The following is a 16179-nucleotide window of genomic DNA, read 5'->3' on the forward strand; positions in this document are numbered from 1 at the left end:
TTAATGTACAGCAAGTTCAAAAAAATAATATTGAAATTCAACTAAGAAAATCTACCAAACAAAGAAGATTTGCCATTTCTAATGATTGTGTAATTTATCTTGAAGAGAGTGACTATGACATCAGTAATGTAGTTGATCTTGTCACTTTTGGTAAAGTTGTTAGGAGTCTACAGTCTAATGTATGGATGGATACAATGAAAGATGAGATGAATTCTATGGCTCAGAATGGTATCTGAGAGCTTGTTGAACTATCAAAAGGGTGTAAACCTATTGGTTGTAAATGGGTGTATAAAACCAAAAATGATTCTAAGGGAAAAATTGAGAGGTTCAAAGCTAGAATAGTGACAAAAGGATTTACTCAGAAGGAATGAATAGATTATAATGAAACATTTTCACCAGTGTCTTACAAAGATTCGTTTAGAATCATACCATATTTTAGTGTAGTTAGGAGTCTCATGTATACACAGGTTTGCATTATGCTAGACATTGATTTTACAGTGAGAGTTCTTGAGAGATATCTTTCTAATCCTGGAATAGATCATTAGGTTACCACTATAAAAGTAATGAGGTACTTACAAAAGACCAAAGACTATATGTTGTTCTATAGAAAGGTGGATAATATTGAGATAGTTAGGTATGTAGATTCTGACTTTGTTAGTTGTAAGGATGACATGAAATCCATTTCAGGATATATTTTTATGTTGGTTGGAGGAGTTGTGTTTTGGAAGAGTGTGAAGCAAACACTCTTAGCTTTTTTTACCATATAGGTTGAGTTTGTAGCATGCTATGGAGTTGCTACGCATGCAATATGGCTTAAAAATTTTATTTTAGGTTTTTGTATTATTGATTCCATCTCTAGACCATTGAAGATTTATTATGATAATAAGTCTGCCATGTTATTTTCTAAGAATAACAAGAACACTAATGGGTTTAAACATTTAGAGATAAAATATTTTAAAGTCAGATATTTTATGAAAATGATGAAATTGTTGTCGAACACATTGAGATTGACAATATAATTGTTAATCCTTTGACTAAGGGGTTTAGTCATGTTGAGTAAACATGTTGAGAGCATGGGTATTCTGGGGTCTTTTGATGTAGTTCATTAGTAGGAGTATATCATTTGTATTTCATACTCACACATGATTTGTCTTTATATTTAACCTTTTACTTACGTTTGAAATATTTATATGATATTTGATTCTATGCTTAAATGATGATCATCGCTGGTTAATATTTATGGTGTTATTTATTATTGGTACATACATTTGAAAAATTAAATTTTGCTATATACATTGTGAAATCTTAAGACTTGGTGTCTACCTTAAGTATAACTATTTTGTTATATGAGTATATCTTATAAATGATACTAACAAGTAACCTCGAGGATATTAATAAGACATACAAGCATATCTGGATGCTATGGAGATTTCTCAACAAGTTTAAAGAAATCACAAGAGAACTAATAATGAAAATAACATATTGAAATCATATTTAAGTGTTATTTTCTTGCTACATAGCCACATTGAGATCCACTATCGATGAAGTTTTTAATACTTGTAACTATTTATTGGTTTTATGTCAATAAAGGGCATAAAGACTGTCATGATTTGGTATTAGATGGTTTTATTGAACTGGATCATTAAAATGTTGTCCCAAAAGCTAAGTTAGTTTTTAAAACTATGGCCACATCAAAGTAAAATTAATCAATTTAAAGTCTTATTTTTTAAATTATGTTTTCTTAAAATCAAACAACCAAATTAATATTGCCAAAGTGGGAGAATGTTAGTATTTTTTATAAAGTGGGCTATTATTAATTGATGATTTTAATAATTTAATAAAATTGACTGATGATTTAGTCATAATACAAGAAAAGAATAGGAGCCTAAATAATTTAATATGATCACTTAAATGTGGGTTTTGCACATCTATTAAGTTAGTGTGGTATGATGATTGTGTAGACATTTGGCCTAATAAGCTTTTGATAAAGAGGCTTTTAGGGTTATTTAATTAATTAGGTTAAGGTTCCCTTTTCACTTCTACACTACGTTAATTACCCATTGAGAAACTGTTAACAAAAGAAGAGTGAAGAAAAAGATCGTAGCCACTTCAAAGATCATTTTGATTCCAAAAATTCATAATGATTGTCGAAACAAGTATGCAATATTTCTTTAATTAATGTATAATGTTTTAATTTTCACATAATAATTTTGGATTAGTGTTTACAAAAAACGTTGTCAATTAAGGTGAGATTGATGATTTTACAAGAAAAAAATGATTTTGAAGTTTTATAACTGCAAAATTGTGATTGTAAACTTGAATAATATTATTGAAAAAGTCATTGTCATTGTCAATCAAAACGTATCAAAATGAATCACTGATAAGATATGGGGAAATTTGATTTTGACTATAACTACTTTTGTCATGAGAAAAACCTAAAGAAAGTACTTAAATTTGGTTTTCCAATTGATACATGAAATTGGGTAATTGTTTGAATACTAATATTGTTATGTCCCAGATAATTTTGCCTTTCAATATATATATATATATATATATATGCTTTTCTTGTGTCCAAGAAATGGCAATTTCAGGTGTTGGTGAGACAGCTACCATTCAGGGGAGAAACTAGTGGAACTCCTCTACCTATTGTTCCCTTTAATTGACCAGTTTGAATTATAAATTGCAGTGACTCAGAGTAATCAAACAAATTTTCATCGAAATATACCAAATTTAAAAGAGGTCAATCAGTAGCCAAAACCAATTTGATAATCTGTATATATATATATAATATATCTATAGCCTATAGCATACAGAATTTCTCTCCAAGTAACTTGTCTTTTCCTTCGCAAGAATCGACATTTCCTTTGGAATACTCAACAGTCTTCCTTGTACACTAATCAACCAATTTTCAAGTTTTTCACGTCTAGCATATAATCTTAATTATATTGCCAATTTTTAGCAGTATACAACGGTGTTGTTCTTCTGACAACCTTTGTGGACATTGATTGGATAGTTGAAACACATATCCACCAATTAATTAACTATATTGATGCTTATGTTCAAATGAAGACATGGAGTAGTCTGACACTAGAAGATTATTCAAATGTCATCTTAGGAGAACATTGTGCCTATATAAAATCTCTTCTTTACCACCAATAAGCAAGAAATAAACTTCTAAGTTTCAACTATTCAGGAGATGGAACTTTGACTGGCTGCTCACCACAAACAAGTTATCATATTGGAGGCTTTCTTAGCAGATTAGTCTAATCCGTATAATAAAGGAAATCGATCACCATTTGAAACTGTCTTATCATATTTCCTAGGTGAACATTGTGCCTATATAAAGTCTCTTCTTTACCACTAATAAGCAAGATATAAACTTCCAAGTTTCAACTATTTAGGCAATGGAACTTTCAAATGTTGAGGGAGACAAATATCGTTCTTATCTGCATGGTGAAGGAGAGAAGAATACCAAATGGAGGTATGGAGCTCCTCCCAACTACGATGTTGTGAACAAGCTCTTTGAAGAAGAAAGAACCAAGGTATCTCTCTCTTTGCTGATCCCTTCTTTTGTAGAGCTTGCCTTGTTTGTCATTTCTATTTGGTTTTCAATCATTGCTAAATCTAATAATTTTAAATATGATATGATGATACGATATAAAAAAAATATAAATTGTAAAATTTTAATTTTTATGTTTTATACATATTTAACACAAATATGCAAATATACGTAATATGAATTGTTAGATCTTATTTTTGCCATCTTAACTGTTATTGCTAATCTGTTAATGGAAGGTATGGCCCCCTGGTTCACTAGAAGAAAAGGTGCAGAACCTTGTAAAGACATGGGAAATGGAAATTTTCCACAAGGAACGCCTTGAAGATTTCAAAACCATTGATACAGAAAAATATGTTTTTAGCTTAAATGGTGATACCAGAAACTGAATCAGGAAGCTCATTTTACAAGTTTTAATCATTCATATTGTCATATAATGCTGTTGTTTTCGATATTTATACAGGTAAGGGAGCTTTAAACATGGAAGGAATAGGGAAGCTTGGTGGAGGCTATAACCCACAGTTGCAAACTTCCCTTCCGGAGGAGTTCAGGTGTTATGATCCGGATAAGGAAACATCAGAATCATCTCACAGGGCTTTCACAACAACATTTCCGAGAGGCTTTGCCCTAGAGATTCTTAAGGTTTATGCAGGGCCTCCGGAAATTGTTTACAAGTTCAGGCACTGGGGTTACAATGAAGGTCCTTTCAAAGGACATGCCCCGACTGGAGATCTGGTAGAGTTCTACGGAATTGCCATCATGGAGGTATTTATCCTAGCCTATATTTTTAGTCTTGACTTCCTTCTTCCTGCTTGTGAATGAAATTAAAACTTGATCAAATGTGAAACAGGTGGATGAAGAGATGAAAATCGTAAGAGTAGAGTTCTTTTATGAACGTGGAGAACTGCTTGGAGGTCTGCTGAAGGGTGCTCCCATGGATAGTTCTGCTCTGGAGGCAGCTTCTAGCTGTCCCTTCCTGAGGAACACAGGGTAGAATTTCTGCCAAAATTCTTCAACCTGAATACCTAAATAAAACCTTCTTTGAGCTCACGCTGCTTGCCTTCAACCATTCGATAGAACAAAAACTAAAGCAAAATAAAACATCCTCTGCCTGAGATTGTAATTTGTAAACACTTTCAAATGCTCATCTCAAATTTGTCAAATCTACAGAGTTTTGTTACCAAATTTGTTTCCTAGAAGCAAAAATTGAAAACGAGATTCCAGGCTCGCACCAAAATGCAGCTTTCTCCAAGCTAGATCTAGTAATTTTAAATTACAAAAAAGACAATAACATGATTTAAAATTTTAATAAAACCGTATATAAATTAGACAAAAAAAAGTTCATATGTAATGTATCGATACAGTAATTTTCGTATTTGACATGATACAGATCTACTTCAAGCATGTAAAGTTTAATCTATTTTACTACAAACTTAGATCATAAATAGCCCAGAATTACATATAATGCAGACTTCTGCCAAGCTTGTAAGTTGTAACACATTTACTACAGCCTAATTCATAAATGATCCAGAACTAGAAACAGCACCAAAATACAAGCTTCCTCCAAGCTTGTTAGTTGGAACTAATTTACCTAGTTCATGAATATTCCAGAATCATAAATAGCAGAAGAATACAACATTTTCCTTGAAAATGCCTAGGCCTTTTAGTTTTTGATTAGAAGCCAAAATGAAGACTAAAATCCAGGGAACAAGATCATGATGAAAGAGATTCCAGAGATCATGCTATATATTTCTGGAAATATAATCAGGTATTCAGTAGATTACTGAAAACATGACACGTTTGATATTCCCAAGCCGATGGCAAAACAAAAGCTCCAACAATTATCCTATCGATAACTGTGACAACAATGAAGAAAAATCACGAGATAGAGAGAGAGAGAGCTTAGTGGTGTGATCACATCACAAATTCATCGTTTCTTTTTCTATTAGTTCGGTAATTAAAAAATTATTTAACAAGAATTTATATTATGTGGTCAAGTGTCCTTTTGGAGGTCTAGATGGGGTACAGGCTATCAAGAGAAGTAAGATACTACAGTAAATTTTACTCAGCCCATGGCAGAGTACCTCGATAAGGAGAAGCCCCACAATATCTAAACAGACCTTCGATTTCGGGGCATCCATTGGGATATGGAATTGACCGATGGAAGGGATCACGACCTATCTTTTTCCTCTTAAGTAATCCGATACATCCATATGGATCTTGTTGAAACTGAGTCCTCACCAATGCCTCACCTTTCAAAGCTGCTTCTTTGGAAGTTGGTGAAGCTGGGGTGCCCGTGTAGAAGAATCATGACTCTGGAAAGACAATGGCAGAGCAATGCAAGTGTGCAAATCTTTCTTCCTTGAAATCATAGCTTACAACCTAGTCCGAATGCAATAGGATTAGGATGAATTTTCTTTCCAAAACTGGGGGAGCAAACAGCACTTTTTATAAATAAAGAACAAGCAAGTACATTTAAAAACAAGAAACAAAAAACAAGTCAAGTACTTTGAGGTAACATGTAATGGAAACCAATGGGCTTCCCTCCCCATCATTGTAGAAGTACAGATGCACAGGGAGCCTCTACTAGTATAAACAGTAAGCATATTATTGGGCTAAAGATTTTGAAAGGTATACTCTTTAATAGAGCAATCATTTCTTTATGCCCCAAAAACTATTCCTTCGCATATTAGAGACTAGTTGATGGACACTTCCATCATCAGCTACTTGACAAAAGGGAAGAACATGCAAGAAGCTTTTATGTGGAGTGATGCATATTGTAACTGATGCCTAACGACACTTGTCAAACAATTTCTTCATACAACTGAAGAAATTGAGGTTCACATGTGAATATGATATCTCACATCACTAAAAAGTGGGAAGTAAATGTGGCATATATACATGAAGAATCCAAGAACCCATTGGCTTAGGATTTTTGGTTCAAATGGTGTCCAACATGTATGCATGAGCTCCTTTGGGGTGTTCCCATGGGCTTAGGGTTTTGGCTTATCTCCCCAACAATATTTATAATAAGCGTAACTTTGACTATAGGTCACTTAGGCTAAATTAATATATATACTTTCCATAAACCAAAATAGTACAAATGGTTCATCTAAAGAATTGTGTCTCAAGATTTTCACTAACTTTTACAAATAATATATTTCTTATAATTTTAAGAAGTGTCCACATCTTTGTATCCCATTTTTGTGGATTAGGCTCCTCTTAGTTATTTTTCTATCCATTTCTTTTCAGTACAGCCATCATCAACATTCAAATGTGTAGGATCCATCTAGAAATTGTGGAACTCATACTTGTGATTCGTGATTAAAGTTGTCTTGAAAGGCCACGGACAAGTAATGGACAGAAAAATGATGAAGGGAGCCATACAATTTTTGGACACTTTTAGCAGAATCCAGGAATCAGAAATTTTTAGCAAAAAGCGAGTTAGACATGCAGACACTTACTCATATCCAACATTCATACCTAAGTGCATGTAACATGGAAGTTGGTTACTTCGGTTGCCTTATGTTGCAACTTGGTTATTTGGATTAAGGTCTAAATCACAAGATGTTATATGAACCCACCCAAAACCCTTTTGATTTGATCAGCAAGGACTACACTGAATAACTTTGACATGTGTATGTATGCAGGAAATCTGATATGCTTTTGAGAACTAAATGTATTATTCCTGGCTGTGGCTGCAATCATACTTATCTGGGTGATTTTTCTGGTGTTCAATGACCTTATGAATGGAACTAGATAATTACTCTAATGCTTTGCTATTTTGTACTAAGAGTAGGAACATTAGCTTAATAAACAATAAAAAACCATTGACTGTTTACCTTCCAGTTTATTCTTTCACCCTATTTAAACATGCTAAAAGGAGGGAAGAAGAGGGGGAAGGGAAAAGTAAAAGTAAGAAAGACCAACAAATGCAGAATGCTTACAGTTATGTTGTGTGGGTATGTCCCAGTGAGCTCTCGAAACCGACAAATACTAAAGAGAAGATTCTCAAAGCTATCTCTTGCATACTCCTCTGTTAATGCCCTCGACTTCACACTTTCTTCCTTCCCTGAAAAAAATCAAATATAATGACAATGAGACTCAGATGATTCAAAGCCTTCATGCTGCAAAAACAATTTCATGGGATAAAAGTGTGAAAGAAGAAAACTCATAAACTTGACTAGAAAGTGGATATTGCAATGACAAGTTCATTATTTATATATCAAAAAATCAAGGGCGTTCTTCAGTGCCATAAAGCACAATTATAAACATAGAACTTGCAATTAATCAGCAACAAGGGAGTTCTTAGTGCCTTTTGGCATAATTTTAAACATAGAATTGCAATTAATCGACAATAACAGCTTCACAAAGGCAACATGTAATTACTTCATAATAAAATATAGCGCATATCCCTTATTTCAACCCTTGTAAACAGAAAAACATTCTTACACTTATGAAGTGAAATGAGAGTGATCTGCAGCACCAGTCGCTTAAGCAACAAGTGCTTAATGAAAGAGCAACAAAGGACTCCATGCTTCATTTCCCACTTTTAGTGTTAATTGGAGTCAAGGAAAGCATTATAGGATGCAGTTACTTTTACAAGTTCTTTCTCATTTCTTCTATTGCTTAGACTTTTTGTCCATGCATTTTTTACTTTAAAAGAAAACAAAAGAAGCCTCATATCAACGTAAACAAGTCTTGCTTCAATACATCCATTGCAAATTTAGAACATCTGGAAGTTTGTTATGAATTGGCATTAATTTTACTGCTTCAAACATGCTGTTGGGTTTACTTCTTACACCAGAGTGGCTGTAACTAATGGTACAACCAACATTAACAGCAAAATGAAACGCTACATCTACTTGCCGACCAAATTTTCATGCACAAAGTAACGATGAAGCATACACATGGAAATGTCAATATATCAGAGAGGATAGTTAAGTTGAGTTCCCTAGATGAGACCTCAAACTTACTAAATAGAGACATGCACAAGAGGACATGAACACTGACAAAAGGTGCCAAATCCTATGAAGCACAAGCTAACTGCTCACATCAGAGAAGCTGATTTCATACATCAGTTTCCAGGTAAATATGGAGGAGTTTCTTTAGGAGAAAAATGAAATTGCTAGCATGTATACTGGCTAGTCCTATTAGTTGAAAGCAGTAGCTTAACTGGAATCCAATCTAACAACATTACCACCATCAATATATTCAAATTTTTTTTATAAACATGCAGTTGAATTCAGTACTAACTCTTGTCTAACTAGTATTCTTACTAATTCAACCAAACCAAGAGTTTCATCTGCCCCAAAATTATTCTTGTCAATAATATCTGGTGGAAAAGGCCGCTTGAAAATTGTAATAATTGAACTTCAACTAGTACCCTAAAATGTTGTGAATTTGAATTTAAAGGGTCATGAACTTATTGGAACTAAAACTAGAGACGGTCATGAAATCAGAAAACTTGATATTGCATAAAAAAGCAACAAATATATAGGAAGAATGACCAGGTAAACAATCAGCGCAATAATCATATATTGTCAAATTTACATTTAATCCTTCAAATCAACAGGAACATTTGAACTAGAAATGACGTATGGCAGGACAGCATATAATCAGGAAAATAAAAGGACTGAATAAGTGAACATACCAAACCATCCTTTGGATTCAGCAACTGTCCAATAACTCTGCGCCTCACTTTGAGGACCAGCATCTTTCCGAGTCTCTCCACCACTAAACAGAAGCAAAGCCCCATCATCTCTTGCTGTGCTTTCTATCCCTTCTTTTATGTGAGCCAAAAAAGTAGCAGCCTGGCCTCTATTCTTCTGATAAGACTCCAAAAACCAAGAATCCTCCTTATCAACTTTCCCACAACTACTACTTGTATAAACCGAATGTCCAGCCACAATTACAAGATTCTTAAGCCTGGCAAATGGATAGTTATTATCGAAACCATCACCAAGTATCCTATAATTACTCAGCATCCTATAGTGGTGCTCATATAGAGATAAAACTATGAGGATTGTAACCCCAAATGACAAGCAAATGAAGAAAACAAGAAGTGGATGTAGCTTGTAATAGTAATGAAGCCGGTTAACAAAGGACGTAATCATTCCAACAGGGTAAAATGGTGAATTTCTAGGCCTTCTGGTTCTTTTAACAGTTCCTGATTCTATATCAAAGTCACCCCTTGGATATGCATTGAAGGACTTAGGACTTTTTGACCCAAATGGATAATTATTCATGATAATATAAATCCAGCTGAAAAGCTTCGATATTTATGCAAATTAAGCATACCCAGATAGGTAATTGGACAGGTTAAAGAATCAAGTTATGGCATTTGATTCAATTACACAAATTCAAGCATAAACTACATAGAGGAAAGATCTTGACCATCAAAGTTGCAGTTCTTTTGGCAGCTTAGGGAAGAAGAAACAGAATGTAAGGCATTTAATAAAATGGGATTTTGATTCTCTTTGAATTTCATGAGTTGAATGAAAAAGTAAGGAGATGTAGAAAGAGTACACTCACCAAAAACCTGGCAGAAGAATGTTCAAGATCTAGATTGGTGGAGAGATTTTGGTTTTAACTTTTAATGAGAATGATTGTTTGAAATAGATAGACGATGGTAGAAATTTCAGATCCAGAATAAATTTATTCGGACTTGCAAGTTTGGAACGTTGAAATTGTTCACTGCTGACAGATTCAGAGATAGCGAAGGGAGAAAACAACAGGGACTCAATTCTTGGGTTGCCCTTTTGAGGCCCAAAAAGAGATCCATATGTAATTTCCTTTCTGAAAATTGTTTTTGGTTACCTAGTCGGCCTAGCCTCCGATTCATTGAGATATATAAAAAAAATGTCATACTAAGTTTGAAGTTTTAAGCATACAAATAAAACACCCTTTTAACGATCTTGAGAAATTGTTTTTGGAAAGTGCAAAATCTTAAAGCTCAGTTTATTTTGCGAAAAATAATTTTTAAAAAATAATTTTTATATTTTTTTTTGTATTTATTTGATAAAAAATTAATTGATCAACGAAAAATAATTTATTGATCAATGAAAAATAAGATTATTTTTTAAAAAATTATCGTATGAATTTAAAAAAAATATTTTTAAAAAAGAATTATTTATGAGTAAAACTGTTTATTAATATTTTTAGCATAATTTTACTTATAAATTCTATATTAATAAAGAAATAATATTATATTAATAAAAAATATACTATTAATAAATAATATTATAATATAATAATAATTTAATATTATATTATTATAAATAAATATTACAATAATATATTAATATTAATATTAATAAATAAAATTATATTAATAAATCATATATTAATAAATAATATATTAATATATTAATAAATAGTATAATAATAAATATTATTAATTTAATTAATAAATATTGTTATAATATATTAATAAATAATATAAAGAATAATAAATAGTTTTATTTTAAGTATTTTATATATTAACATAATATTTTAATATTAAATATTATTATTAAAATGTAATTATTTTTTAATATTAATAATTTTAATAATAAATAATTTCAATACATTTTAATGATAAATAATTTTTAATATTTTAATAGTTATATTAATATTATTTGAAAAAAAAAATTTCCAAAAAGCAACCAAACAATAGAAAACATTTTTTATCCAAATAATAAAAAAAATTTTAAATCAGAAAATATAAATATTTTTCAAAAATTATTTTTTAAAAGTCATTTTTTACAAAATAAATGGAGTTTAACTACCTTGAAAAATAAATATAAAATAGATATAAAATTTTAAAATAAGATTAAATAATATAATTTAAAATTTTGATAAAAAATTATATATAAATTTAATAAAATTAAAAATATATTATATATTTTCATATTAACATAATTTACAATATATAATTTTTATATAAAATATGAGATAAGATATAAATTATTAATATTTTATTCGATACCCGAATTCTCAAGTTTAATACAAAAGAAGAGAACCAATTATCTACTTTCAGACTTCTTTGAAAATTGTCTGCTACATAAGTTGCAGCTCCTCCTAGCTCTTAGAATTTTTTATTTTGGAAGGATTAATATAAAAATAAGGTGAATTATTAAAAATTTAATAAAAAATAATATTAAATAAAATAATAATGTAATTAAATAAAAACTTTAAATTTTTTTTTTTTACAATTTAAAGAAATTTCTTGAATATTTAAAGAATAATTAAATTTTAATTAATAATTTTTTGAAAAAGGAAGAATAAGAGTAATATATTAAAAGATTGAGTTTTAAAAATGAAAATTTTTGATAAAAATAAAAAAAATTATAATGTACAATTAAAGTTGTAATTTTATATGCACAGTATATATAGCTAGTTGAATTTTTTTAATTGCATTTTTTTTGCCTCTATAAAAAATATTTTGATATAATAATTAATGTCAACATCTTATTTAATTAATTAAAAAGAAAATTTTATTTTAAGGAAATAAAAAATTTAATGAAATAATAATGATTACATTAAAAAGAATAAGTTTTTTTATTAAAAAAGAAAAGAAAATCAAATTATTTATTGCATGTAGAAATAAAAATTTTAACCATTTATGAAATTTATCATATCATTACAATGTTCCTAAAAAAAGACCAAATTATTAATTTTTGGAGGATAAAATATGATTTTACAATTTTTTTGGATGAAAATATACTTATGGTAAAGTGATTTTGAGGAAATAAGGGCTAGAGCCCTGCCAGGCCCCTCTAGTTTCGCCTCTGCTTGGGCTCAAATCACTCCATGAAACGCATTCTGTCATTCTTAAAGGTACTTGTAAAGATTATCCTTGAAAAGCTTTAGCTAGTTGAACTCCTAACCTTCTTTTCAAACATTTTTTTGGACCAGTCTTCCTCCTTTCAATTGGCCTCCTGTCAAAAGTTTCTGCTTGAATTTCAAGTCATTCTCCCAACAGTTTCGGGTTCCTTTTTACTCGATTAGACCTCCAAACTACTATTTATACATAAATATGCTTGATGAGACCGATTCAAGAGTAAAATAAATTGCTTGTTACCCTGATGATGCAAATATTTGTACAAAGAGTTTAGGGAAACCTCTGTATTTTACATGTCTACATACATTAGAAAAAAAGCAGCTGTTGAAGCAGATTTTCTTGCTATTTAGAAGGCTATTTACAGATAACATTTACAGGAAAAGACAATGGGGTTGGAGAGCACTACAAGCTATAACAAAACCAAGCTCTGTATGTTTGTTCTTGCCTTTTTCTTTCCCATATATTCTCCTTAGGTTGACTTTAACCTATCCAATCGATAAAATCTCTGCATAACCAAGAAAATAAGCATTAGACATTGCCCTTTAGTACATCTATGATCAACATTGACAAATATACTCACCAGGATAGAGTGGATATCTTCTAGTATAGGAACAAGTAATGAAATTAAGGTCTGCATATCCTCTTTCAGGTTGTCATAATTTTGATCTTTTGTCATGAGAAGACTGATGAAAGTTTTGTTATCAGGCACGAGTTTTAGCCCCACCTGCAAACTTTACATCCGTTAGCGTTTAACAATTTTAAATATTATTCAGTGACATGATACAAAATCTGATTCGTTTAAAATTTAGCAAATATTATATGAATTTAATAAAAATTTTAAAAATTATTTTATATTTAATATGTTGACACATGATAATTTTTTGTATTTTAAATGCATTTGACACGACAAGAACACAAAATAATTACACGAATTCTTAGATCTTCATGTTTAGACAAATTTAAGTTATGCAATATTATGGAACTTTTACACAATCCTGAAATATTACTTTAAGGACATTACAGTTGATGACTTGCAGAATTTGTCAATGAAACAATAGTAGTGATAGACTGAAGAAAGAATTCTAGGCATTCCTGGAGTTTTGTGCCTGAGCTAGAAATTTAGCCTCATATCCTGTCATCTAACGAAAGCTTTTTCTCGAATAAGTGGGTTATGTCAGTAAAAAGGACTGCTAAATCATTAACACTTGAGACTCATATAGGCAGTAGAATACGAGGGAAAAATTCTTGCAAAGAATCAGGAATGCCGAAATACCTTAAAAGCAGCTGATGAAATCCAACCATGACATGGCTTCAAAGTAATATTATAGGATTCTTCAACTGCTTGTTCCATGTTCTGCCCGGGATCCTTCACCAATCTTTGTAACAAAGCTACCATAAAATCCATTGACCTGAAAGTTTGTTTAATTTGGTCAAATAAAAAAACAAAGTTAAAGCTTGTCTCTGTTTCTTGTAGTTAAAGACAACTCAAAAATAGTTAAGACCTATAATTAACAAAGAAGGCAAAAAATAGCAGACCCTATGACAGAGACTATCATGGATCCAAAGTTGCAGCACTTTGATTATTCTCTTTTATTTTATGGTGATAGAACAGAAAGCAAAGCTGAAACTACAGTTATAAGTTACATTATTGGAGAAAAGATTTGTTCACATCTGTTAACCTTTTTGCTAGCCATGATCAAATTGTAATATCTTTATTATATAATCTGCTTACCTAGTAAGCCAGAGAAAGGCTCTACTGCAGCTGGTACCCTTTCTTGCGTTGCCTTCACTGCCTTCTTTTTTCAACATCTCAATCAAATTTGAGTACTTTGTAGGATCAGTTTCGCAAAGAATCTCCAATCTCTGAAAATAGAGAGAAGAAAAAAAGGGTTCCATCAATGTTCAAATAATCAAGAAAATGACAAAATTATGTCCTCACATGGACGGAAATGCCCATGGAAAAATTAATGAAACGACGAAAATAAAGCCAAAACAGCAAGGTTTTGTTAAAAAGTCACAAGGGTGTTCTTGCCATGCAAGAAAAGTAAAGTATGCTGTGGTTTACTTTTAACCTGGATATTTTGATGAATGTCTTGTCTAAGGACAGCCATAGTTGGGCCTATCTTATCTGCAAAAGAACAAAAAAATGTAGGAAGAGAAAGTTTAGTTGATATTTATAGACCCACATGTCTGAAGAAGAAGAAGAAGAAGAGAAACTGACCAAGAACTTGAAGAATCAAGGTGCAGACATGAAGAAAAGGCTTGGTTGGTATATGAGCAGCGTCAAGACTATCACCAGGCTGAACTTTCGCTAACATGGATAGCTCTTCAATGGCAGCTCTTAACTCTGACCTTTTTTCCATTTCCCTTCTTCTCTTCATTTCAATCTCCACAGTTCTTTTCTCCTTTCTCTTAATTTTAGCTTAACCTTATATAGCTAACAGCTGACTCACCTGAATTTTTTTATGGACTATAGGCAGCGGCTGAGAGATTTTAGAATTTAGAAATTTAATCCAATAGATATGTATGATTGAATTAAACTAACAAAACAAAACCCATTTGTTGCTTAAGAAATGCTGACCCATTTATTAATTTTGTTGTTTTTATTTTTAATTTTTGTTTAATATTCATTTCTTCTCTAAGACTTTGATGGTGACTTTGTATTTGACCTCGGAGTTATCTATGAACTATACATATTTATCATCTCACTGTTATTTAAACGTAATCTTATGGTTTTTAAGATCTCATCTATACACTTTACTAGTTTAGCCTGAGTTTTGATCTCATCAATGAATGCATAAATTAAAACTAGAACTGTTGTGGGTCCTTGATGAATTAATCTATACAATCATAATTTTCTTTTTTCCAATATGAGGGAATATTTATCATCATCTTGGCCATACTGAAAAGGTTTAGGGAGCAAAACAGACTAGAAATTTTAAAATTGAACTAGAGCAGTTAGTAGTTATATCATCAACAGGGTTGCAGCATGGATTTAAAACTATAATTATATGATTTTTTTAGCTCTTAACCATCTACAAGTCCATGATCCCTGTAAAATTTTATAAGGTTATTAATTCCAACTCATCCATGCCACTTCACCCATTCGTTATACCCATTTAAGTCATATTAAAGAAACACAAAAACTTTCACTAAATTAAGTTCAAGAAATACTTTAAACCATTCCAAAATCATCAAGCACTGTAATTTTATACGAGTTTGGCACATTCAAGGAGGAAGTATGGTTAATGTTTCCAATATTTAAATGTATCCTTGTTAATTTTTTGATTAATTTATATTAAAAGTAATAATATAAATTGATTAGATTAAGTCTCGATTTTGTATAGGTAATGTTAGTTAAATGGTAATCGATCCAAAAAATCTTTTAATTTGAAAGGTAGAAATTAAAGCACCATTGGGGGTATTAAGAATTACCTGGTCGATGAGAAAATAATTTTATAAATAATTTTTAAATAGGATTAATATTTCATATACTGATTATATTATTTTTATACACTGTCAATTAATAATATAAAAATACTCTATTAATAAATAAAATTTTAAATTTTAAACCCTTAAAAATAAATATTAATAAAGATATGACTAGATAAAACTCAAATTTTCAAAGATGATTATTGTCAGGGCAAGTAAGGACGTTAAGCCGGCGGTGTTTCGAATTGAATGGAATGAGCACCAGAGGGAACTCCCCAGTGGAAATGAATGCGAATTGCATGACTTGGAATAGGCTCCGAAACGAAGCGGACGGATGAGAACGGAATCTTTTCAATTGAAAGAGAGT

At 31.0% G+C, this 16179-nt stretch overlaps 2 protein-coding genes and 1 pseudogene across 3 annotated transcripts; 1 reads left to right on the forward strand and 2 right to left on the reverse strand.

Moving 5' to 3' along the window:
- Positions 1 to 3334: 3334 nt before the first annotated feature.
- Positions 3335 to 4741, forward strand: LOC111315690 (pathogen-related protein-like). The gene is made up of 4 exons (XM_022917614.2): positions 3335 to 3542; positions 3796 to 3928; positions 4020 to 4321; positions 4407 to 4741. The coding sequence occupies exons 1-4, from the start codon at positions 3405 to 3407 to the stop codon at positions 4548 to 4550; spliced, it is 717 nt and encodes a 238-aa protein (XP_022773349.1). The 5' UTR covers positions 3335 to 3404; the 3' UTR covers positions 4551 to 4741.
- Positions 4742 to 5988: 1247 nt separating this feature from the next.
- LOC111315689 (uncharacterized) lies at positions 5989 to 10084 on the reverse strand (annotated as a pseudogene). Its single transcript, XR_016330785.1, has 2 exons — positions 9210 to 10084; positions 5989 to 7628 (listed from the first exon to the last, which is right to left on the reverse strand). The product of XR_016330785.1 is annotated as an uncharacterized LOC111315689 (transcript).
- Positions 10085 to 12592: 2508 nt separating this feature from the next.
- Positions 12593 to 15068, reverse strand: LOC111315001 (glycolipid transfer protein 3-like). Its single transcript, XM_022916618.2, has 6 exons — positions 14602 to 15068; positions 14453 to 14508; positions 14113 to 14243; positions 13654 to 13789; positions 12961 to 13104; positions 12593 to 12885 (listed from the first exon to the last, which is right to left on the reverse strand). The coding sequence occupies exons 1-6, from the start codon at positions 14759 to 14761 to the stop codon at positions 12850 to 12852; spliced, it is 663 nt and encodes a 220-aa protein (XP_022772353.1). The 5' UTR covers positions 14762 to 15068; the 3' UTR covers positions 12593 to 12849.
- Between the last annotated feature and the right edge of the window lie 1111 nt (positions 15069 to 16179).

This window comes from Durio zibethinus, chromosome 20, assembly GCF_047325235.1.
Source record: "Durio zibethinus cultivar Kanyao isolate XHJ-2024 chromosome 20, ASM4732523v1, whole genome shotgun sequence".
NCBI classification, from domain to species: domain Eukaryota; kingdom Viridiplantae; phylum Streptophyta; class Magnoliopsida; order Malvales; family Malvaceae; genus Durio; species Durio zibethinus.